At 39.9% G+C, this 25475-nt stretch overlaps 2 protein-coding genes across 8 annotated transcripts in view; both read left to right on the top strand.

Annotated features, from left to right (window-relative positions):
- Positions 1 to 15812, top strand: part of Mid2 (midline 2) — a 191142-nt gene extending 175330 nt beyond the window's left edge. For 4 of the 5 annotated variants that reach the window (XM_005404684.2, XM_005404690.2, XM_005404688.2 and 1 more), the window contains 5 exons: positions 3169 to 3296; positions 4354 to 4587; positions 12979 to 13140; positions 14779 to 14986; positions 15293 to 15812. In XM_005404684.2, the coding sequence (XP_005404741.1) occupies positions 3169 to 3296; positions 4354 to 4587; positions 12979 to 13140; positions 14779 to 14986; positions 15293 to 15695 (1135 nt within the window). In that variant the 3' untranslated portion in view covers positions 15696 to 15812. The remainder of the gene's footprint in view (positions 1 to 3168; positions 3297 to 4353; positions 4588 to 12978; positions 13141 to 14778; positions 14987 to 15292) is intronic. The other variant, XM_013504523.1, reaches the window with a different exon arrangement.
- Positions 15813 to 24776: 8964 nt separating this feature from the next.
- LOC102027650 (NACHT, LRR and PYD domains-containing protein 3-like) overlaps positions 24777 to 25475 on the top strand; it is a 38434-nt gene continuing 37735 nt past the window's right edge. For 2 of the 3 annotated variants that reach the window (XM_013504513.1, XM_013504511.1), the window contains exon 1: positions 24777 to 24897. The gene's annotated coding sequence lies outside the window, so the exon portion shown is untranslated. The remainder of the gene's footprint in view (positions 24898 to 25475) is intronic. The other variant, XM_013504512.1, reaches the window with a different exon arrangement.

Below are 25475 nucleotides of genomic sequence, written 5' to 3'. Positions count from 1 at the left end.
ACTCGGACCCAGGAGCGCTGCAGCTCCCGGAGAACTCGCTGCCTGGGCGCAAGGCGCGGGGGGGCTCTAGTACCTCAATTTCAAGATACTGTATTTCACAAACATAAGGTCATGTCATATATACTGTATTATAGCCTATATCGGAAACTTTAATATATGACAAACTTTTCTTGTATCATTGCAGAACCTGATTTCCAGTTGCCCCAGTATATTTCATCTTTTGATGTATAATACAAGTCAACTCAGTTTTCACGTTAGACAATTAATTTACATACACTGGGTTGAGAGCACTTGTAGTTGTATCTTTGCATCTATCTCAATTATTTCCTTAGTAAAAATTTTCTGAAGTAGGGCTATCATGTCAAAGAATATTTGATTTTAAACTTTTTTTTGATACAGTGCCTCACTGACCTTGAACTCATGATACTGACTCGCTCTCTTAGGTGCTAGGATTATAGGCATATGTCCCCATGCTTGGCTAATTTTAATATTTAATGATAAATTAGCTTCCAGAACATATCAATTTTAGTCTTAATTAAATTATGTAGGCACTATTTAAGAATAAAAAGCTCTTGTATTGTCATTATTCATAATTTAAATGCTACCTCATTTTAGTTTGTATTTCTTTGATTTTTCATGTAGTTGGACTTTTAATGTATTTTTTGACCACTTGTTTTCATTTTTTCTGAATTAACTCTTTTTTTTGTCTTTTTGAGACAGGGTCTCACTATGATGTTCAGGCTGGCCTTAAGCTCGCTTTGTAGCCCAGGCTGCCCTGGAACTCACAATGATCCTCCTACCTCAGCCTCCCGAGTGCTGGGATTACAGGCATGAACCACCATGCCCAGCTCTGAATTAACTGTTTGTGTTTCATTGTCTGCACTCCTATTACCACTTTACTTGTTGTTTATTCCTAGGCACTTTAATATTTGATGTGCTTTAGCTGGGCCTGGTGGTGCATACACTCCCAACACTCGGGAGGCTGAGGCAGGAGGAACACTGAGAGTTCAAGGCCAGCCTGGGTTATGTAGTGAGTTAAAGGCCAGCCTGAACTACATAGTGAAACCCTGTGTCAAAAAAAATTGGTCTGCCTGTTTCTAGTTTTGACCCTTTCTAGTCCATTTACTGTAGCCATAGTACTTTCGTTAAAACATAAATATGAGTACACTACTCCTGCTTAAAATGTTTCAGTGTTTTCCAGTATTCTTAAAATAAAGAAGAAAGTTTGCAATGTGGCCCACAAATCCCTACCAAGGCTTTGTCTCATTTCCTAGCCTTCTGGCCAGAAAGAACATGCATATCCAAATAGCCTTTGCATAGGTAAGTCTTATTCATCATGTAGGTCATTGACTTCCTTGGGGGAGATTTCCCTTAGAACCCCCATCTCTGGTAGGTGACTCTTGTGTTTGCTGTACTTCCTATGTGTGGCTGTTTAATGTTTGTATCCTCCATGATCTGTGAGTTCCATGAGGGCAAAGAACATAGCAAAATTGTTTTCTCTGTGTATCTCCAGTACGTGGCATATTAGTTGTGCTTACTAAGTATTGTATGACTAGGTGGATGGACGGAAGAAAGAAGACTGAGGAAGCCAGAAAGAAATTACAGGAGCCAATTTTCTGGGTTTAAGTCTTACCTTAAAGAAGTTAACTCCTTACTCACCAAATCCTAGAAAACTGGCTGTTCAATGTGAGACTTTAAAGTTGTACTGAATTAGTCTTTCCCTTGTTTATACTGGCCTGCAGTTTATTCCTGAAACATCTCTATTTTCAAAAATAGCCAAGAGATATTTTTCATAAATCTTAGCAGGGTATATGTGTGTGAGGATATGTGTTTGTTCAACTCCCATGCCCTAAAAATTATCTTTCTGATCTTCCTTTACTCTATGCCTCTTCTATCCACTTTAACCAGCCTTGTCAAGTTAATGTTGCTTTTAATCCCATCATTTGCATGTCTAAGGATCTTCATTGGCTCTGATTCAGAAGGTCTGATAAAGAACTTAAACATGTATGTATTATAAAAGCTCTGCTAGATAATTCTGACATGTAATCATGGTTAAGAATCCTGGAAGTATGTAAAGTATACATAAGTTTAAAAAAACAGTTTCTTTGGGCATAGTGGTGCACACTTATAATCCCAGCTACTCAAGAGGCTGAGGAAGGAGGATTGCAAGTTTGAGGCCAGGCTAGGCAATTTAGGGAGACCTTGTCTCGAAATAAAATCTAAAAGGGGCTGGGAATGTAGCTCAGTGGTAGAGTGCTTGCTAGCACTGCACAAGGCCCTGGTTCAATCCAAGATGGGGATGAGGGAAAAGGAAGGGAGAAGAAGAAAAGATGATTATGGGTATAGGATTTAGAATCAGTAGACATGGGCTTAATGATATTTTGACCTTTACCTGTCGCTTTACTGATTGTGTGATCTTAGGCAAGTTACTGAGCTTTACAATATGTCACCTATCTCAGTTGCTAAATGTAAATCTACTACACAGGGCTACAGCAAGGAGTAAATTAAATAATGTATGTGAAGTGTATGCACATTGCTTTGCATACACTAAGCACTCAATAAATGTTAGCAGTTGTAATGTTACTAGTCTTTCAATTGTTCATTCATCAATTGTTTATTCACTATGTGTCCAACAGTGTTCTAGGGTCTGTGGAAGATATAAGAAGTACAAAATATGAACCTCAGTTTTGAGTCTCTTAGAATTAGATGGAGAGATAAAATTATGCAATTAGTGAATATTTAATAAAATGAAATACTGACATTATAAAAGATATAATAAAGGGCAGTGTTTGGGGGAAGATATTATGTTGGTTTGTGGATTAACATGAAAAAGTTGTGAGGAAAAAAAATCTCTCAAACCGCTCTTACCAAGCTTTTGGAGGTCTAGTTTTAAGACTGCCAGTCAGATGGGAAATGATGCAGAGGGAGAAAAATCCTATATTTACTTCTCAAAATTAAGAGAGGATGGGGGAGTCTGTTTGAGGGTTGAACATATGTGAATAAATATGCTATAGCTCTTAATTGGTTTTTGAAGATTAAAATTGAAATGGTTTCCTTTGGAAGAGCACAGATAAAATATTTTTACCTCGTTAGACCAGAAATCAAACACTGGATGAAGATTGCAAACCGATTTTGATGAATATTGATATATTTTTCCTTTTTTACCAGAGTCGCTATGGCAACTGCATCTTCTCAAGTTCTGATTCCAGATATCAATTTTAATGATGCCTTTGAAAACTTTGCTTTAGATTTTTCTAGAGAAAAGAAACTATTGGAGGGGCTAGACTATTTAACAGGTATGGAACTACAGTGCTTTTTTTCTCATTTAATTTGTTTTCTTTTGCTGTGCTTTTAGTTTAAAATACTCTGAAAAGGACAATACACTAAAAGTGTTTTTTTATGAGCATTAAAATGACACGTATCTTTTTAGATAGAATGTATTTTAGCTCCTATAGCAGAAAAAAAGATGATTTGTCAAATAATTGTGGGGGTAGGATAGATATATCGTTTAGTATTAAAGGTAAAACACAAGAAATTGCTGATGAATTTCTCATTATGAGTCTATCAGTTATATGTGATTGCTTGATAGAAGGGTAGAACTCAGATGGGAATTAGAGACTGTTAGATAATGTACCACATGGGAACAGGTCCCACTCAAATGGCTTTAAGGAAACTTAGGCATCAGCAGACCAGCAAAATCTATGACATATCTGTCTTACAGACAACTTTATAAAATAAGAAATGCCGAATAAATTTGATTCTTCCCGATATTTCCTTTCTTTAGTGTGAATTGCCTTAGCTCTTCTGAGAGTTTATCCTCCCTAACTTTGGTTTTAGTTTTCATGTTTATTTTCTCACCTCTTACAAAGCATCACATAAAGTCTCAGAGCTGTTAGGACTCAAGAGTTAGTTTTCTAGACAGGCTTTGCTTATAAGAAACAGCTGTCAAAAGTGATACAGTACATTTGTTAAAATGTCAGAACTAAAGGCTAATAAATGTCTACAAGAAAAGAAAAATTAACTTGGGTGTGATGATGCATACCCTTAATCCCATCTACTTGGGAGGCTGAGGCAGGAGGATCACAAGTTCAAGACCAACCTGGCAACTTAGGGAGATCATGTCTCAAAATACAATTTTGAAATGGCTGGGGATGTAGCTCAGTGATAGAATGCTTGCCTAGTAGGCACAAGACCCTGGGTTCAAGCCTTAACATTGAAAAATCAAACAAACAAACAAACAAATAAAAAATTACTTCTCCAAGAGATACCGGGTTAGGCAGGAAGATTAAGGATTGTAAAATTCCAGAAGCGACAGTATGCTTTCCTTACCTTCTTTTCTGCCTTTCTTTACAGCCCCCAATCCACCCTCTATCCGAGAGGAACTCTGTACTGCCTCCCATGACACGATTACAGTCCACTGGATCTCGGATGATGAGTTCAGCATCAGCTCCTATGAGCTTCAGTACACCATATTCACTGGCCAGGCTAACTTCATCAGTAAGTCATGGTGTAGTTGGGGCCTGTGGCCAGAGATAAGGAAATGTAAGGAAGCAGTAAGCTGCTCAAGATTGGCCGGGGCGCCACGAGGCAAGTGTTTGCAAGACATGTTAGGTTGTTTAGTACAGTCTTTCGTAGACAGTGTAAGCTTCCCAGGGCGTTGCAAAGACCTCACTTATGGGCAACAAGCAAGTTGTGTATTTCCTTGCTGGGCAGTTACTGGGGTCACTCCCATTTGTTTTGTAATCCTTTTTGTAATCTTTAGCCTTTTCTCAATTAATCCATGTCACTCTACTCTGTCAAGGAGAGCACTGCTCAGTATTGGTTCCTAAGTAGCTTAACCACCATATTTCTGGTTCCATGTGTGTGAACATCTCTCTCCCTGACTACTTCTTCCACTTCATTATCATGATAAAATATATTGTTTGCAAAGACAATTACTTCCTGTATCCTTCATATCAGTGATCATGGCAACAAGCCCTCCGCTCTGTCACTCTTCACTTTACTCATTCTGCCTTTCCATGAAGAATTACAGTAAATGTAAAAACATGTGAGTTGGTGGGCCACAAAATGAGAGATGTTTAAAAAAGCAATTGTTTCTGGGAGTGGTAGTGCACACCTATAATCCTAGCTACTTGGAAAGCCGAGGGAGGATTCTGAGTTTCAGGCCATGTTCAGCAATTGAGGGAGACCTTGTGTCTAAATAAAAAATATAAAGGCCTGGGGTTGTATCTTAGTGGTAGAGCACTCCTGGTTTCAATCTTTAGTACCACACACACACACACGCACACACACACACACACACACAAGCAGCTGTTTAGCTCATGTGTTATGATGAATTCATCTTCTGGTAAATTGGAGTGAGATAAAGCAGAACAGGAACTTAACTCATCAATTGCCAGCCAAGCAGTATTGATTCAAAAAGTTCCCCTCAATGCTTTGGGATGGGGGAGAATAAAAATAAAGGCAGAATCAAAGCTGGATTCTAGACTAAGACGTTTTCCCACCGTATGTTGCATCTGCAGAGCTGTGAATTAATACTTTCTTTTACCTTTGTGGTTTGATGTATGTCTCACTTCACAGGCCAACACAAGAATTTTTGTAATTAAGCTCTTCTTACAGGCTTGCATTTCTGGTTTCATGACAATTCTGGGGCAGAAATCTGTTTTGTGACAATAGTTTGGGAGATGAGAGGACATTTGGAAGTCAAACACTTGCCTCGTGCAGCTCCATTCTAAGCCACTTGGCTCACATAGAATACTTATAATAACCTTAGGGCACACAGATGCACAGTGGTGAAGCCTCTGCCTTTTCTTTTTCCTCCGCTGTGTAAGGGTGTCATCCACCCTGCTCAGAGAACTCCTTGTGTTCCTGGCTGTTTCTTCAGGTTCACAAGTCAAGAACTCTAAGGCCTCATCAATGTGCTTTTCTGGCATATCTTCCATATTCTGGAATGTTTTAGAGCCAGGAACTGTGCTTCTTCCTGATATGGGTAGAACAGTTATCCCCGGGGTGTTTAGACTAAGTCCAAGAAATGACCAAGATCTAAAGATTATCACCTCCATTTTAAAGGCTGTCTAGCTCTTTGTAAAGAAAAGCCTCAAGGGTCATTCTTAATAGAGATGGAATCATAACGTCTTAGAGTCAGAATGGACCTTAGAATCATCATTTCTAATCTTCTCTTCTGCCAGACATTCAGTAAATCGTTCTCTCTCTGCTTAAACATTACCAGTGATGGATACTCACTTTTACCCAACAGTGCATTTAGTTGTTTTACAGCTGTAAATAATTGTCAGTGCTTCCTTGTAAGAGACCTTTTTATTTTACTAAATAATAATGATAATAATCATTTGTATTTTGCCGTTTTTAAACACACATATTATCTCACCTAGTCCTTATGAATCTTTGGCCTTATGAAACAGATGATATTTGATTCTACAATCTGCCAAAAATGTATACAGTGCAGGAAAAGAAAAACTTATATAAATATTTTAATACTAAATTGAGACACCATGAGATTAATTTTGGACTCCACGATTACAAGAAGTTCTCAAAGTGGTGGACATTAGCTTCCAGACATTTATTAGTATGGCAAACTGCTGCTTGGATAACCTTGGTTATTGAAACTGTTGTACATGCATTTTCAGTTTCTTCTCTAAGGGCCAGCAGTGTAGTGGTTATCTGCAGCACAGTGATCCCTCACCTATCGTGGGAGTTACGTTCCAGAGACCCCCCACGATAAGTGAAAATCCACAAAGTAGTGGCATTTTATTTATTTTATTATTTATATATATTTTAAGGCTTTATAAACCCTCCCCGTACTCCTATAAACCTTTCCTACTCTCTTACTAACCTTTCCCACACTCTTATGAACACTTCATATGCTCTTAAACACTTTCTACACAGTTAAACCTACATAATTTTTACAACATGTAAAATTCTATACGGGTACTCGATGTGAAGTGGACAAGGAGCGATGCTGAATGTTTGGGCACAGTGCGGGAGAGCAAACAGACCTATGCTACGGTCACTGAGCCAATCAGCACCCAGGATATAGAACACAGTGCTGTGGTTGGTCGCCTTCTAGGCCATCAACCAACAGTGTGCTGTGTACAATCTCACATTGGCAAACTTCTGCAAGTGATAGTGGCATACTACATTTCTGTTGTGTACAGTAACTGTATTCATCTGCTGATGAAATACATATATATTTAATTTCAATTTAATATTTTTTTAATATGTTTGAATTAGCATTTTTTATATTGTTTTAAATTTTTTAGGCAAAAATATTTAAAATCATAAATATTCTATAAATACCTATATACCACAAAATGCCACGATATAGTGAGAACTCTGCAATACAGAATTAGGTATATATTTTTTAAAAAACCCATGATACAGTGAAGCCACAATAAGTGAACCTTGATATAGCAAGGGACAACTGTATACAACATCCTCATGGTCCCCCCATATGAGGGTAGCACCATCTGTTGAAAAAACATCATGCTGTTTTTCTTTTCTTGAAATGTGTGTACAATTTTGGGCAGACTGTATTTTATAAATGAGCAGTTGAGGCTCAAGTTAAGTGAGTTGCCCAAGGTCACAGAGCTACGAAATGATGGAGTCAGGATTAGAGCTCAAGCCTGTCAGACTTTACGTTTAATGGTCTTTGAATGAAACCATAGATACCCATTAGTCCTAGATTTGGTCTTTTGTGCCTTTAATGAGGCACAAAACTAATCTATCTTTCACATAACTGTTCTTCAGATAATTTTAGGTAACTCCTGTGTCTCTTCTAAATCTTCTCTTTTCGTAGGTGGACATCCTCGGTTCTTTCAGTTGACCCTTATATGACTCTTTATCTTGATATCCTTTTTATGGACACTCCTGTTTGCCATAGTACTTTATAAAGTATGCTGTCAAAAGAGTGAAAACAATACTCTACACATGGTCTGACCACTGTAGAGGATAACTGGATTATTTTTCTTCTACATGAACTGCTGCTCTCTTGCCCTGTATCTATTTTTTAGACAGCCACATTGACTATTCACTGCTTATTGAGCATATAGTCAACTGAAATCCCTTTGTATTCCAAATCCTGTTCCTATTCAATTGTCTAAGCTGAAACTCAACACCTTGAATTTATCCCTATTATTTTTTACCTGGATAGCTTTGCTTCCTCACTCCAGCATGCCATGATCCTTTTGAATCCAAATTTGACCTTGCAATACATTTCCTTTTCCTCCCAGCCTGTCTTCTATGTCTTCGTTCAGGTGTTGATAGAAGAGTTCAGTAGAACAAGACCAAAGGCTGAGCCTTGAAGCAAAATTTCAGAACAAAATGGGAAACTCTTTCAACGGAAATATTTATGAAAATTCAATGTCCCAGTCTACCACTGCTGATTGAACCCAGTTCTGAGAACTACTTTCCCTTGAGGATTTTTTCACATTTTCTTTATTCAAAAATTTCCATCTTGTTGGTTAGAATTAAGTCTGGGGTAGTAGTGTTCCCCATTTTTAAAAACTTCCTTCATCTTTAACTTTCTTCCCACCTCTTCTAAGATTTGAAATTCCCAGAACCAGCAATGTTTCCGATGATGATGTTAACTGAAGGCGAATTCTTGAGAGCTTGTTTGGAGGTTCTAGAAGGGGAGTGCAGCTACTCGTATACCCTTGACTGAGGGACGGTCCTCCTCTATCAGGGGTGGTCATCCTCTTCGACCGAGCAGGAAGGGGACACCTGCCTAGCCAGCCAGATCAGCCGAATCAACCCTGATGATCAATGGGGTGACGGATGTCGCAGCCAGATCACCCTCACATCCATTGAAGGAGAATTCTAACAGATGTTTGTCTTCCCAGTTACTGTACTGTATAATTTCTCTCTGTTTGAATTTTGTGTATTTATTTAGTGTGAATTTTAAGACAGAGTCTTGCTATGTCATACAGGCTGGCTTTGAACTCACTATGTAGCCCAGACTGACCTCAAACTTACAGTGATCCTCCTGCCTCTGCCTCCTGAGTGCTAGGATTACAGGTGTGCATCAACACACCCAGCTTCAATTTTGTATTTTGCATTTAGAAAGTCTTGACAATAACCTCTGTCTGGCCAGAAAGTCTATAATATGTTGCCATACAGATGTACATAACTTCTATTTCTCCTTCTTTTCCTTCGCATGCAAATGCTGTTCACCACTCATTTAAAATCAGGTTCATAGATTTTCATATTGTGATGTTTCCCTTTTGAACAAGAGGTATGCGTCTATTACCACAACTCAGTCATAAGGCCCATCTTGCTAAGTCTCACTGCTACCCATAAGGTCATATATTTACCTTTTAAAGTTTAGAACTGACTTCAAAATTACAGAAAAGTTTCAAGACTAGCACAAAGAATGCCAACATACTATTTACCCTGATTCACCTACTGTCAATATTTTGCCTTATTTCTTTTTATCATTTGTAAACATTTTATTTTTTCCAGGGGAATTGAAAGTAATTTGCATATGTTATGGCCTTTCACCCCTAAATTCTTCAATATATGTTCCCTAAGAATAGGGAGAGTCTCTTATATAACCACAGCACAATTACCAAGTTTAAGGAAATTTATCACTGATGTAATACTTTTATCTAAACCACCACTCATATGCCTACTTAGATAATTGAGCCAATAACAGTCGCTGTAAATATGAAGAACACAGTGTTGTCCTTTATAGTCTAAGATCAGGTATTGCATTTAGTTGTCTTATCTCTTTACTTTAGTCTGGAATCGTTCCTCATTCCTCCCTTTCATAACATTAACATTTTTCATGTGCCCTTTTATTTATTCATTGTACTATTTCTTATTTTGGCTTTGTCTGATCTTTCCTCACAATTATAGCCAGGCCATGCATTGATGTTATGTCCTTCCTAGGGTGCCATATCTGGAAGGACATGACAACTACTTGCCCTTCATTCTTGATGCTAATTTTGATTACTCATTCAAAATTTTATCTGATTTCTTCATGCTTTAGTTCCTATAATTTTCTTTTGCTGCTAGTAAGCCACCTGTGTGGTGATACTTTAAGACTGTGAAAATATTCTGCTTCCTCATCAAATCCGTCTCCTCTCCACCACTGTTTTAGCATCAGTTAATGACTCTAACCATATCCAGTCTTCACTATGTTGATTGCAAAATTATGGTTTTCTAGCTGAGTACTCCCTTCCACATTTGCAAGTTGGCACTCAGCCCTTCTACTGTAAGCCTGAGCCCCACTCCCATCATTTGTTTGTTTATTTATCAGTATGGACCCATGAATTCTCTTCTGTCCAGGATATTTTACTGCCACTATTTATTTAGGTGCTTCAGCTGTCCAAATTTAGCCAGTAGGAGCTTTGAAGGTGACTCGGGTCCTTAAGCTTTTCTCACATCATTGTCATGAGTATTTCCTTACTTCTTGTCATAACAAAATGCCATATGGTTATTATAACCTTATCCTGACCCAGCCTTGAAATCAGCCATTTTTGCAGGGAATTTTGTTGCCTTTTAGTGGGAAGAAATGATTTAGACCAAGAGATGGGTACTAGATATTCACATAAGTAGGCATATGCAGACACATATAATATGCATACATACGTACTCTACATATGTGCACATCTGTATGCATGCACAAAAAATATATAATAACCCTTGATTCATGTGGCATTGGTTCCAGGACCTACTGAGGGTACAGAATCTCCAGGTGTTCAAATCTCTTATAAAAATAGTGTAGTATTCACATATAACCTATCTAGATCCTCCCATATACTTTAAATAATTTCTAGAGAATAAAATGTAAATGCTGTGTTACTAGTTGTTACCCTGTATTGTTTAGGACATAATGACAAGAAAAAAGGCTATACATGTTCAGTATAGACGCAATTTTTAAAAATAGTTTCAGTGTGTGGTTGGTTGATGCCTCAGTTGTGGAACCTGATAATAAGGGGGACAGATTGTTCATATTTTAGAAGTCACACAGTCATGTCAAACCCCCAGTTGTACTCCATGCCCACAAGTGTTTTCTTGGCTTCCCTCATTCCATATTATTCCCTCTTCTACAGTGAGAACCTTGGCTGCCCAAAATGTCAATGCATGTATTCATTTGCTCAATCTCAAACTACATCTAAAATACTTTCAGAATTGCTTTGCTCATACCACTACTGAAACAAATTCCTAACAATTCAGTGTCATTCCCTCCCATATCTTTCTAACTTTTTCCACTCCGTCCATCATAGGTAACCAACTTTATTATTTTCTGGGTTGTCCTTCCTGCTGTTATTGTTGTTTTGTAAATCTAAGCAAATGCAGTATGTTTTCTTATTCGCTTTTCTTTCTCTCAAAGAAATAGAATAGCATGTATGGTCTTATATAATTTTCTTTGTTAAATTGACCATATATATCCTGGAAATCATTCTGTGAACAACATAGGCACCATCCTCATTCTTTATTCACAGCTATATATACTTAACTGTGAAGTTTGTTTTTATTTGTTTCATATTGTTGGAAATATATCAGGGAGATTATATATTTTCCTTTCTCTATTAAAATTTCATGTGCAGTTGATGATTCATACTGAGCATTGGTGTATAGATAAGTAAGGCCTCAGGCACTGTTCCTGGACCTTCTCCTTATTGTCTTTTCATGAGAATCACTGTGCATCTCTACATTCTTATTCTACTTTCTATAACAAATGTTTGTGCCTATTATGCTTATTTTTCTAGTTTTAATTTAGGCTATTTATACTTCCCCCAAATTAGTTGTCAAACCATTTGATCAGATCTCATTTGCAAAGGACACATGATTTATTATTTCCAAATTCCAACCTTTACTGGAGCTGCAGAGAAGTGACTAAATTTAGTGCTCATTTTCCTTTCCCTTTTCTTCCCACCCTCTGGTAGAACTGTGGTTAAATAGTAGTAAACTGACTGAAAAACAGATAACAGAAGAGAGAAGTCTAGATAACCACAGATGAGAATGTTGGTCCCTTTTGCACTGAAAGCTAACCAAATGCATATTTTTAGTTATGCATATTTCCCCTGTTTAAGCCAATATTTATAATCTAAGGGCTTTCAAAAGCATGATCCCTTTCCATACTTGGAAAGGAAAAAGGATCCAGGCAGCAGTGCGTTCCTAGACCACCTGACTCCAGAGGAATATGAGAGTCAGAGCTAGAAAGGGGTTACATTGTGTAAGGACAGTGAAGAGATAATATTTCCCTTTGGTTATCATGTCGTCTCCTTGGCTTCTCTATAACATGCATGTTTGAGCCCAACAGGTTTGGGAAGTAAGGCAGAAAATGGGGTGGAAGAGTGGAATCACAAGCCATAAAAGCCAAAGGGATATTGCTATTCACCACATGAATTTGTGATACAGTGGAGAGAACGCTGGACTAGGATTAAAAGACCAGGAACTTGGACCAGGGTTCTGTTCTCAGAATCATCTCCAACTATCTGTGGCCTTGGCAAAGTCACTCCTCTTTCTGTCCTAGTATCTCATTTGCAAAATGAGGGACATTAGATGTCTAGGTATCCTTCTCATTGAGTTTCCATGTTTCTGTGCTCTGCACCGGACTGCTCCATCCATACAAGGCCAGTCTCAGCTCTCAGAAGAATGGGCATTGGGGGTAAAGATTTAGATTCTGTAACAGTGATGATTCTTTGATTTGCTATAGTGGCCATTTGTGTATTATTTGGCAGAAAATTGATGTAACCTAACTTTTGCTAGTAACCAAAAAAGCCAGTAAGTTTTCCTAGTTCCTTCATTGCCAGAAGTGAGGATCCTGGCATGATCCTATCTCCATGGGAGAAAACAAGCCGTGAAATCATAAGTCTGGGCTCATCTCATTATGTCTCTCAAGAGTCAAAAGAAAACAAAATGAATTCACTGGGGAAGGGCTTATGATTGAATTTTTAGTGTTTTTTTCATACTATTACCTGTTGGTTGATGTCCTTGTCTTTCCCCATTTTACAGGCCTGTATAACTCAGTGGATAGCTGGATGATTGTGCCCAATATTAAACAAAACCATTACACCGTACATGGACTCCAGAGCGGGACACGCTATATCTTCATTGTTAAAGCCATAAACCAAGCAGGCAGCCGGAACAGTGAACCTACCCGACTAAAAACAAACAGTATGTTGTGGTGATTCCAAAGGGAAAGCTCTGTTATCCTCTCTGTGCCAGGGAGGATGCTTAGCCCAAGCGGGCCCCCATGGCGGTGCGTGGCAGTGGTGGCACCGGGCAGAAGAACTTTACTCTTACACTTCATGCTTTGGGCAAGGGGTCCGTTCGTTTCCATGGGAGGTTTGTGGCTGAAGAGGCACATAAAATACTTGGTAGCTTGGTAGAATGTTAAGTGAAGGATTTTCCTCTGGTTTCCACCCCCATGCTTAGAGAACAGTTGAGTGAAAGAGAATTATTTGTGATAATCTAACAAAACTCTCCTGCAGAGAAGCCATATCTGTTAGAAGCGCATTTAATTGCCAATAACAGGGAGCACAACTAACAACTTTAAAACAGTATTGATTAGTTGCTTAAATAGTGTTTTTTTTCTTATGTTCTTTCTTTCACGTAGGAAGAACCTTAAAGATAAGCAGTTCAGGCCTGGTGCAGCAGCTGCGTGAGATCATAAAAGGCACAGGCTCTTTCTCCCTTTGTACATTTGCTTATTGCCATAGGGTGGCAAGATGGCCACTGCAACCTCCAGACTCCGTATCTCCTTTCAAGATAAGACAATGGAGCAAAAGAGTTGTTCCTTAAAAAAAAAAGAAAACAGAAATTTTCCTGGCAGCTTCTGCCACTCTGTCTGACTTCTGCTTTCATCTTTTTTTTTTTTGGTTTTTCTCCGGTACCGGGAGCCGAACTCACAACCTTGCGCTTGCCAGGCAGGCGCTTTTGCCGCTGAGCTAAACCCCCAGCCCCTTGCTTTCATCTTATTAGCCAGCCCTAGCAACAGGGAAGGCTAGGACATTGAGTAAGAGAATAGGGAAGAGGCATTGTGCTAGCCAACAGTGTCTGTCACAGAAGCATTTTGTATGCTAAAGCTTTTGTGATACCCAGGAACTGGTTGCTGGTGACAATAATTTGTCCTGTGGTTAAAAGGAGTACTCTGCTGTGAATACTCCTACACATTAAATGCTTTCTTTGCTCATCAGTGATAAAACAGTTTCTCTAACAAAGTTGTCTAATTTACATGCTAATTTTAAGAAGACAAAAACTTGTCCTGTTGGTGAGACCTTTTCAGTTTTTCTTATTTTATTCTGTCACCAAACAGCATTTGCCGCAGAAGTACCCTTCTCTTTGTCTGATTTCAAACATCATAACACTCCTTACCCTACAGTCTACCCAAGTCCCAAACCACCTACTGAAATGAAAGTAAAGTACAAAACATGATTGTGGACACTCAACTTTGCAAACCCTGTTTTAATATGGTAATACATGGTAGAGGTATAGCTTACTAGCTCTTCTATGCTTAGAATATGATTTCCAGAAAAATACTCATATGAGAGATCCATAGTTTTCCCACAGTGAGAAAATAAATGCCTCCACGCAAGTCATTTTATGGGAGATTGACCTCACCTCCATTTGTATTTAATTGAAAGCTGCGGCTTCTGGCCTGCTTCCTTAATCTAATCTAAGTAGTAGCCAACTCGCACTAACCCAAGAATGATCATCAGATGGCAGTTCCCTTGCTAGTGATGGTCCTGGAAGACAAAAGTGTAATTCCCTAGATATTTCACCATGCTTTTTTGCTTTTTACTTTTTTTTCAGGTCAACCCTTTAAACTGGATCCCAAAATGACTCACAGAAAGTTGAAGATCTCCAACGATGGATTGCAGATGGAGAAGGATGAAAGTTCTCTGAAGAAAAGCCACACCCCAGAGAGATTTAGTGGTACAGGATGCTATGGGGCAGCAGGAAATATATTCATTGACAGTGGCTGCCATTATTGGGAAGTAGTCATGGGTTCTTCAACATGGTGAGTGAATCTGATTTTTATTTTCTCTTATCTCCTTTGCTGTTAGGTTCTTAGTAAGTTCACAACCATAATACAGATACATCAAGGTTAAAAGGTATGTGAGGAAAACCAGTCCTTTTCATAAAATTATGCAAATATACTAAACTAGGGGACAGAAATTACTTGATCACTCTGCTAACTTTTTAAAGCTGTAAATGATAGCACTATTATATATTTGCATTAAACTCTTCAAGGAAGGAATATGTATTCTATTTCTTATATATCCTGTATGGTTTGTGTTTCTTCCTCCTTTCTACTGTTTCACAGGTATGCAATTGGTATTGCCTACAAATCTGCTCCAAAGAATGAATGGATTGGCAAGAATGCTTCCTCATGGGTCTTCTCTCGCTGCAACAGTAACTTCGTGGTGAGACATAACAATAAGGAAATGCTGGTGGATGTGCCTCCACAGTTGAAGCGTCTGGGTGTCCTCCTGGATTATGACAACAACATGCTGTCTTTCTACGACCCGGCTAACTCTCTACATCTTCATACTTTTGATGTGACCTTCATCCTTCCAGTTTGTCCAACATTCACAATCTGGAACAAATCCCTAATGATCCTGTCCGGCTTGCCTGCCCCAGATTTTATTGATTACCCTGAGCGGCAGGAATGCAACTGCAGGCCTCAAGAATCCCCTTACGTTTCTGGGATGAAAGCTTGCCATTAAGTTTCAAGAAAGCATATACTTCACTGGCTATCCAGTTTAGCAGTTCTTCCCTTCTTAAACCTCAGTTAGTGTTCAATATATGAGATACAAAATAAAGTTCATTTGAAGCATCCAAAATAACTAGATATTGTAGATTTAATTTTTGTGCATTCAGGTTTATATTTGAATTCATGTATTGAGTTTTTCAAAACCAATTATCTGAGTCATCTGGGTTCAAGCCATTGGAGAAGAAATTCACAGAATGCCTCTATTATTGGAAAATTAGAAATTTGCAGAAGTTTAGGGGTGTAAATGATTTTGGAAGGAATTAGGACAATTCTAGGTAAATAATATAGAGAGATGCTTTAAAAATGGGGCTAGCCAGTTAGAAAGAGCAGTGGTGGCCAGCCTCTCCAGTACTGTCCAGTTTGGCCAAGTAGAATTTTGAATAGTGTCAGATCATCACATATTGTAAGGAATTCATGAATGTGTATATATAATATATAAAAAGATTGAATTTATTCATTAAGGTGAATTCATGAGAATTTATTCATTAAATTGAATTCATTAAAATAATTCAATCCTTGTATATGTTATATATAAACATATATGTTACATAATATGTACATGTATGTATATATACATTACATATAATATATATGTACATAATACACTTTTAAATTTGCTCATTTGAGCAAGAAATATATTGGAAGGGAAAATAAATTGCAGCGTTTATCTTTGTCCCCTAAGGAAACGTCAAAATCAACCATAGTAGCCTATGCACATAATGACAGCACTGTGAGAGGCTGAGGCAGGAGGATCTCAAGTTCAAGCCCAGCTTGAACAACTTAAAGAAACTCTGTCTCAAAATTTAAAAAAATAAAAATAAAAATGGACTGGAGATGTAGATTAGTGCAAAGACCTTGGGTTCAATCCCTAGTACCAAAAAAAAATTCAAGATCTCACTCCTCCCCCTTCCATCCTTCCCTTTCTCCCCTTTGCCACACTCCCATTCACGTGCAGTCATGATATAGACAGTGAGAAGAGCTCCTGGTTGAATAGAAGAGATTTGAGAACAAGATTGCACAAGAGATGTTATTGCTAGACCGATCCAGGTAGAAGTATCCTGTGTAGTACAATTTCATTGATGCCTCTTAATGGAAGCAGTCCATCTGAGTTGTTAAAAATTTGATCACAGAACATTTCAAAGAAATACAATTTTACCATTCACTCCCAAGAAATAGTTACTAGAATCTGGCTAAAAACGGAGTTGCATAATTCAGTGTCTTTAGGAACTTGCTTTACTTCATCAACTATTTACTGTGTCTGCTTGTATTTTCAGAGAAAATACTTCTGAAACACTTAAGAATGCCTGAGAACAGTTTTGACTTCCTGCAAAGATTAAATGCTTATTCTTTTTGCAATCTTGTCTACATTATTCATTTACTTAGCCACATATTCATTGCAGAAGTGGACAGAATCTCCCTACTCCTCATCAGCACAGTTGAAAGAAATTGAACTTTATGGCTTGTGAGTTTCACTGCAGGGGTTGGAGATATCAGAAAACTGGAGCTTTCTCCTTCCTAGGAACTACATTTGCTTCCAGGCTGTCCACTCTTTAGGAGTTGTGAAAACATTACTATTATGAAGTGATACGTATAGCACTCCCCTATATTAGAGTCTTCAAATAATTTCAAACTTTTCCCTCTTTCTTTCTGCCAGCTTGGTGGATACTCATTCATTAATTTGTTCAGTGAACAGGTTCCACATTACTGCTGTGAGGATGCATTACTAAGGTTTGGTCTTTGCTGTTAAATGATGTACTATTCTGTAAAAGAGACAAAATATCTAAATAAATCCTGCCCAGTAACAGTTACCTATTGTCTGTTCACCCAACATGGAAATGAAGATTAATGCAGATACAAAAAAGCTCCAATTTCTCTGTCTCTTTTTTTTTTTTTCCAGTACCGGGAATCGAACTCAAGACCTTGCGCTTGCCAGGCAGGCGCTATGCCACTGAGCTAAATCCCCAGCCCCAAGCTAAATCCCCAGCCCCTCTAATTTCTCTATCTAATGGAAAAGTCAGCTTTTTTGGGGCTTTACAGACCATAAGTACTTACTGCCAATCAGCAAATGAGCAAACTCAATAAGATTTGGCAGTGCTGCTAAACAGTTTAATGGAAAGCTCATAACCTTTGGATTAAAATACTCCTAGTGTCCTTGGCATTTACTAACAGTGTGACCTATAGCATGTACTTTACTTCTGAACTTGTTACCTCTTCCATAAAGTAATACCTTCTCCACAAGGCTGTTTCAAAGATTTAAAAAGGTAGCATGTGTAAACTGCCTAGCATGGCACTTGGCATTTAGTAAGTGTGCCACAGATATTAATCTCTGCCCTAAGGCCATTCATTTATTTTTGTGTCCTTTAAATTTTAGTGCTCTGCAGCAAATTTAATTTCTCCACCCTACTTTTGACTCTGGGGTGGACTATGTATGCCCGTCCTGGCCTCTCTCAACCAGATCAATTCCTGGCCTCCTAGTCTGGGTTAGACATTCCTCTTTGGAGCTCTCATGGTGCCCTAAGCATCCCCCTCTCTCAGCAATAATCACGTACTGTAGCAGAGTTTTTTCAAAATGTGGTCCTCAGACCACATACGTTAGAATCACCTTTGAAGATCCGTTTGTTAAAATAATTGATTCCTGGACCCCACTCTACATCTGCTTATTTAAAATATTTAGAAACATAGGTAAAAATTTACGATTTTGATAAATTTCTCAGGTTATTCCTTTGCACTCAAAAGTTTAATGTATAATAATTATCTTCCCTTCTAGACTGGGAACCTTGAAGACAAAAACTATGTCTTTTACTGTTGTTGTACTTTAAATACCTGGCACAATGTCTGCAACAGAGTAGTTGCCTGGCTAATGTTTGTTGAATGAATATATGAATGAACAAATGAATAACCAAAGTTTTTCTCTTGTACTCTGATATCCACAGTGGTATTTGTTATTTTCTGGGCAGGAAAGCTTGGTTAGTTTTCTACTTGGTCTGTATTCATATTATTTTACAAATGTACCAGAGTTCATACATACAAATGAGCATTGTTCTTATCAAAAACTCTTTGACAGTTATCTTAGGGAATTGTCTTTAAACACGTGGCACCCTTCTCTTGAATAACATTTCAGTGTTTTCACACTTTTTTTTTTTTTTTTTTTTGTTTGTTTGTTTTTGTCTTTTTGAGACAGGGTCTCACTATGTGGTTCAGGCTGTCATCGAGCTCACTTTGTAGCCCAGGCTGGCCTCGAACTCGCAACGATCCTCCTGCATCAGCCTCCCAAGTGCTGAGATTACAGGGGTACACCACCACACCAAGCACACTTTGTTCTTTGAAGATCCATTAAAGTTTTGACTATAGGAAAAAATACCACTCACAGCTCAGCCTATTGAATAAACTGGGAAATTAAACAGGGTTTGAAGTAAATAATGAAGTTGGACTCTAAAGTCCCAACTTGAGCCAAATAATGAAGTGACTTCCAAAATACAATAGAGTTGCAGAGTACTCAGTAGGAGTGTGGTGAGTTTCAGATATTTAACTCAGCAAACTTAAGACGTATAGAAGCCTGGCAATGCCAGGGACCTTAAGTGAAGCCATTGGCTACTTCTACCTGAACCCAGTTGCACAAAGGGACTGCAATATGTGTTCAACATCTGCAAGGAAGGTGACTCCGTATGCGTTGGTTGTTGCTTTACTCCGTCTTCTCTGCTAGCAAATTATGTTCTGTCCGTAGTGTATGCTTCCACTTTTTATATTGTCTTATTGAAGAAAGCACAAATGAAACCTGTTTTGAGACTATGAAAGAAATCTGACGTACTGCCGTATAAGTACCGCACACTAACCGATTGCACCCTTGGAGCTCCCATGAAAGAAATCTTAATGCCACATTCAGATTCTGGCTACTTGTATGTAAGATTAACTGCATCTGGTTGTGTTTTTATGATGTAATTCCATTGTCTATGTTTGGATGCAGTGAAATGCAGATTGCAGAAAAATCACTTATACGTTCTTTCCAGCCTAAACGTTCTAGGTGAATTTTCTAAGCTTCCATGGTTTACATATTTATATATGACTACCTGGATGTGGCAATCCATGGATAAAATTATGAATAAGCTCAAATATTTGATACCCTTTTCCCCAGGGAATGGAGAATATGAGGCAGATAGATAAGAACCACTCCCACACTTCTAGCTCCTGAAGCCAATTGCAGCCTTGGAGCCATTGGAATATATTTGGCTGTGTATTACAAGTTGGCCAGACTTACTGCCATCAGGTCAGGCAAAACTGCCTTTTATGATGTGGTCTGCCAGCCTTAGACAAATGCTGTGTTATTGTTATTGGCTAGAATATTTATTAGATTATTGTTGAACTGTTTTTTATCAAATGCTTTACCCCCAGGCTTGTTCGTACTAGGAGATTTCGACTAATAGTGTCTCTCCTGGTGACAGAAATATGAGTGTCTGTGTGTTACACAGTCTCATCCTCCTTCTGAAATTCCTAGACCATCCAAAACGCTATATTATGACTTAAATAAATATATATGTATTCATGAGTTCTTGGTTGTCTCTCACTGGATTTTAATTGGGGGCAAGCTAAGTGGAAGATGGTCATGAGTCATTGGAACTGGGTAAGTGACTCGGGAAGCACCAATTATCATATAATAGGTAGAGATGTGGGCAGAGTGGGTCTGGGAGGTCTAAAACTCAAGATCCAATCATGAGGACTTTGATTTTAGGAGAAGGATATAGTCTAAAAGTCCAAAGAAATTAAGGTGCAATGTCCAAGGAAACATGACACATCCAGTGTCAAAGACTGAACCAGAAGGTAGGAGTTAAGGAAGAACAAATAATTACCTGTGCTCCCATCCATTGATTCAGGTCAAAATTGGACCAGAAGCAAGTGAACTGACTTGTTCTTCAACATCTGGCCTGTAGGGAGAAACCTGCGAGTGCTAGGAGGTCATTTAGGGCTGGGAGTGGGCATATTTTAGTGACAGTTGTGCTTACACTGAGACTGCAGTCACTCAACATGAAGTGAAGCAGGACAATCAAGGAGGCAGTTAGAGAAGTGACTTGAAGCAGGTGGTCAGTTCAGAGTCCCAAAGGCAGCAGAATTAAAATGTAAAGAAACCAAGATCTGGAATATAAGGTATTTAGTAGTCTACATGGTAGCCTGAATAAATGCCAAATGTGAGCCATTGCCCACAGTAACATTTTTATATGGTCTTTTGTGTGTGATGTGATATTTTGAAAAGCAGCTCCATTTAATTTTGCCAGAGAAGAGAAGACACAGTGTTCTTTGTGTTCCCCTACCTAGAAATAGACTTGGTCCCAGAGTCTTGGCGAAGCTGAACCTGTAGGTCGTGGTGAGGTGGGCTCAGATACAAATGCTTTGTGTAACGATGACCAAGAAGGTTATTACATGAATATTGGGAATATACATAGCATGGTAGCTAACAAAAATGATTCCTTCACTGTGAATTTCCAGGAGTGGAAGATGGACATGGTCTTCCTATAACTCTTGAGCAGAGTACACAAATTACACTTGTAACTGGTCTGGCCTGGTCATTGAAGCAGCATTTATTGGCCTCTCCTTCTATTCCTTGCACTTTTCATTTCTGGGACGTGATGCTAGTATGAAAAATATTTCTAATATTCATAAAGGAGCACCCAGTTCAATAATTCCTCTCAAATAGTTTTAAATCTCTAAACTCAATGAGTTCTTATTAGGAAAGGCTGCATTTACTGGAGACATAGTGGTGAGTGGAATCTCTTACCAAGACCTAGGATAGAGACATGTGCATAATAGATTCTTAGTGAATGCTGATAAAATAGGATTAGAACCTGATCAGTAGAATAACAAGAAGGCCAGCCTACACATTGTGAGGTTTGTCTTTGGTGACTTTACCAGCATCACTTATATAATCCCCCTCAGGCACATAATCCTGGCCCGGAACTCCCGAAACTGTCTTGCTGTTGTCCTTTAAGGCCAGGCTCCTTCAGAGGGAACCATCAGAAGAACTAATAAATTTACTATCAATAATGTTCTAACGGAGGAGTGTGGAGACAATACATACCCTTACCAACTACTTACTTTACTAAGTAACAATGTTAAGAAGGTTCTTCTAGAGACAATGCTTTCATTGTGTAATCTAGGGGTAATAAAGTGAGGGACAGCTTTGGACTTTCCAGGTGTGGAATAGTCAGCTGGCTGTGTGGTAGAAGTCATGTAGGGGACACATTCTGAACCAAGAAGAATCTTTCAAATAATGGAATTTAGATGCCAATTCTACTCTCTTACAGGGCTGGCCTCATAGGCAGAATGCAAGGAAAACTTGCTACTTCTCCAGCCAAATGGAAAATCCCAGTAAACGAATTTGGAACTGAATTTCCCTGTGATATACAGAGGCAGGAAAGATCCAATATTATCTGTACCTTTTTGTTCAGCTCCCTCAGTGATAATGAGGGTGCTTTAACATACCAGGAATGAGAAATTAACAGCAGCTATCAAGCACACAGGCAAGGCACAGTCCAAGGCCTGGCTGATTTAGAAGGTAAAGATACAGTAAGTCATTCTTAGATTCAATTTATTATTTACATAGTGAGACAAAGCAGTCAAAACTTGCAGTTCTTGGGGATATATTTTAGTGTTAAGGCCCTGGGTTTAATCCCCAGTAGTGAAAAGTTTCAGTTCCTAGCCTGGGGTAGTGGTACATGCCTGTAATCTCAGCACTTTGGGAGGCTGAGGCAGGAGAATCACAAGTTCAAACCCAGCCTGGCCAATTTAGCAATTTAGCAAGATCCTGTCTCAAAAAAGGTGCTGAGAATGTGGTTCAATCACCAGGACCACAAGAAAAAGTTCCAGTTCCTAGTGGTCTTTATCCCAAACACCTAAAAAGATTACAAAGAAACAGAGCCAGAGGGCTACCATATAACTTGTGGGATATCCCACTGCTAGGAAGCCAGTTTTGGACTGAAGCAAAGCAGCTTTATAGTCTGTACCTCTATTCTGAGGGACATAGGTCAGGAAGCCTTGTATCCCAATAGAAACCAGAATCAGAGGCAAAACCCGATTTGTGACAACCTCTAGGGGAGATAAGAGAGCAAGTAGGAGTTGGCCTTGAGGCAGCTCCTCTTAGGCTTCCCATCACAAGCGTTCTGCCAAGACTCAGATGAACTTCAGTTCAAGTCTTTGCCTGTTGGGCCTATGTGGACAGTGCAAAGTCACTAGGGTGCCAAGAATGAAGTTCTTCTCCCACAGAGCATTGATGAAGTCCTAGGGAACTTCCCCTGTGGCTGGGGGAAGCAAAATAAAGTAAGGTCAAGGGTTGTTGAAACTTCTTCTTTCCCTCCATTCCAGTGACCTCCCATTCATGTCTTTTTATTCTTCTCAGTCTCTTTGTGCTAGGGGATGGGGAAGGGGCAGGGATTAAGGAAATAATGGGCTATGGGGGCTGGGGATTTAGCTCAGCGGCACAGCACCTGCCTGGCAAGCGCAAGGTCATGAGTTCGGTTCCCGGTACCGGAGAAAAAAACCAAAAAAAAAAAAAAAAAAAGAAAGAAAAAAGAAATAATGGGCTATGCCAGAAATTCCGGCCCTGCAAGATTCAGTACCAAGGCCAGAGAATCTCAAGGCCCATGTCCTTTGCCGTCTCTGTGTTTTTGTTTTTGTTTTTCATTTTCTTCTTTTTTTAGTGGTTTTTTTTTTTTTTGTACCAAGAATCAAACTCAGGACCTTGTGCTTGTCAGGCAGGCGCTGTGCCATGAGGTATATTTCTGGCCCTAGTATTTTAACTATGAATTGAAATGTATGGGTAATTTCTTTTTTTTTTTTTTTTTCTTTTTTGGTTTTTCTCCGATACCAGGAACCGAACTCACGACCTTGCGCTTGCCAGGCAGGCGCTTTTGCCGCTGAGCTAAATCCCCAGCCCCTGTATGGGTAATTTCTAAAGTCCCCTCTAGCCCTTACAATATGGATTTCCATCAGTGCAAATTTAGTGAATGCAGTGATAGAAGCCTAATCAGCATACCTTTCCGAAGAATACTGGGACATCAGAGTAGATTCTTAGGAATCCTGTGACTACAGCAGAGAGGTACATTACATTATTGTTATCTTTAGGTTGGCCAACAAATTCCCTCTTGGGATGACTATCCTCTCCGATGCACTAACTTCACTTAGAGCTTCTCTGCCAGTCTCCACTTATATTTGCACTATTATTTCTGAGGTGCATTTTTCTGTTCAGCTCTCTCCCCCTACCCTGTTTTTACTCATTAACCCTACAAGATGCAAATGCTGCTCTAGCTAGCCTTGTATCAGTTTCAAATTTCAGGTCAGTTGTCTGACATTCTTTCATTTGTCCATGTAGGGAATTGCTGGGCATCCCATTTTCCAAGAGCAGAGCAAGTCATTTGATATAGCTAGCAATCAACAAGGGTTCTGTGTCTCACCTTTTCCAATTATGACCTTTTTCCTTAAAGTCCCACAAATACAGCCCTTATTTGCCCGAGGGAAAGGTCTTGTTTAGCCTCCTGTCCAAGCTATCATTCAGTTATTTACTTATTTATTCGTTCATTCATTCATTCATTGAACACGTCATTTATTTATACTTTCTTTGTTTCAGATGCTGGAGTTTAGTGATGAATAAAACACGTAGTCCTTTCCCTCATAAAATTCATAATCGAATGGGGCAAATAAACAATGAAGAACTTTGCTAATCATAAGCACTATCATTGGTGGATTCTTTAGTGTGCCTGACACTATGCCAAGCACTTGAGATGCACTTGCCTCTCTAGAACATAAAAAGGCGGGGTTAATCCCCGTGTCCTGTGACCAGACCAGTGGATTCCTGGAAGCACGGCCAACTGCTGGTAATGTTGTCAGCTGTAGCTGCCTTTGGGACGGTGGAATCACCTAGCTCAGAAGGTTCTGGAATCAGGATTGGCGGGAAAGGATTTTCAAGTCTTCCCTAGACGCCCGTAGGACCGCCCCTTTGCAGTTTTCCCGCCTTTACCCACCCAATCCCCACCCTGCCCCAAGGTGTCGCTCCTCTGAGCGCCTCTCTCCGTCCTTTCCCCCTCTCCGCCTCAAAGACTCTGGGACTCTCTTCAGAACCCCTTCCCTGTCGGCAGGTAGTAAAGAAAGGGCGAACTGCATTCGGGAATCAGGTGAAGTCCTTCCCCAACGCAGGGGAGCCGCGCCTCCTCGCGTCCCGGATTCGGAGGGATGGGAAATAGGACGGCCACTCGACCGGGCGGCCGGCGCCCGTGTAGTCGGGGCTCGGGGCCAAGAGCGGGCGGCGCACCCTACCCGTGTCTGCGGGGATTTGAGAGAGCGGCGCGCCGAGCGGCGGAGCAGACGGCCGGCGGGCCGCCGCGGGTTCGCCCGGAGGGCTCGGGCGCCCTGGAGGCGGGAGCAGGGACACGGGAGAAGGCGCCGAGGCTGCGTGTGAGGGGTGGGGGCGCATGGGCGCGGGCCGGCGCGCGCGGGCCACCTGAGGGGACGCGCGAGGCTGTGGGATTCGTGTCTCTGTGGAGGTGCGTGGCGGCGACGCGCGGACATGGGGGGCGTGCCTGTGGTAACTTATGGAAGTACTTTCGGGAGCCCACGGATGTACGCGCGCGGGCTGCACGGAGCTATGGCAGACTGAAGCGGCCGCGCGTGGGTGCGTACGTGGGGAGCGTGCCTGTGCGGGCGGCGTGCGCGGCGGCGTCCGTGACGGAGTGTGCCGGCGCGCTGCCCGGCA

Source organism: Chinchilla lanigera, unplaced genomic scaffold, assembly GCF_000276665.1.
Source record: "Chinchilla lanigera isolate Chin_1 unplaced genomic scaffold, ChiLan1.0 scaffold00089, whole genome shotgun sequence".
NCBI classification, from domain to species: Eukaryota; Metazoa; Chordata; class Mammalia; order Rodentia; family Chinchillidae; genus Chinchilla; species Chinchilla lanigera.
The sequence above is the reverse complement of the archived record's forward strand: the minus strand, read 5'-3'. Positions and strand labels throughout refer to the sequence as shown.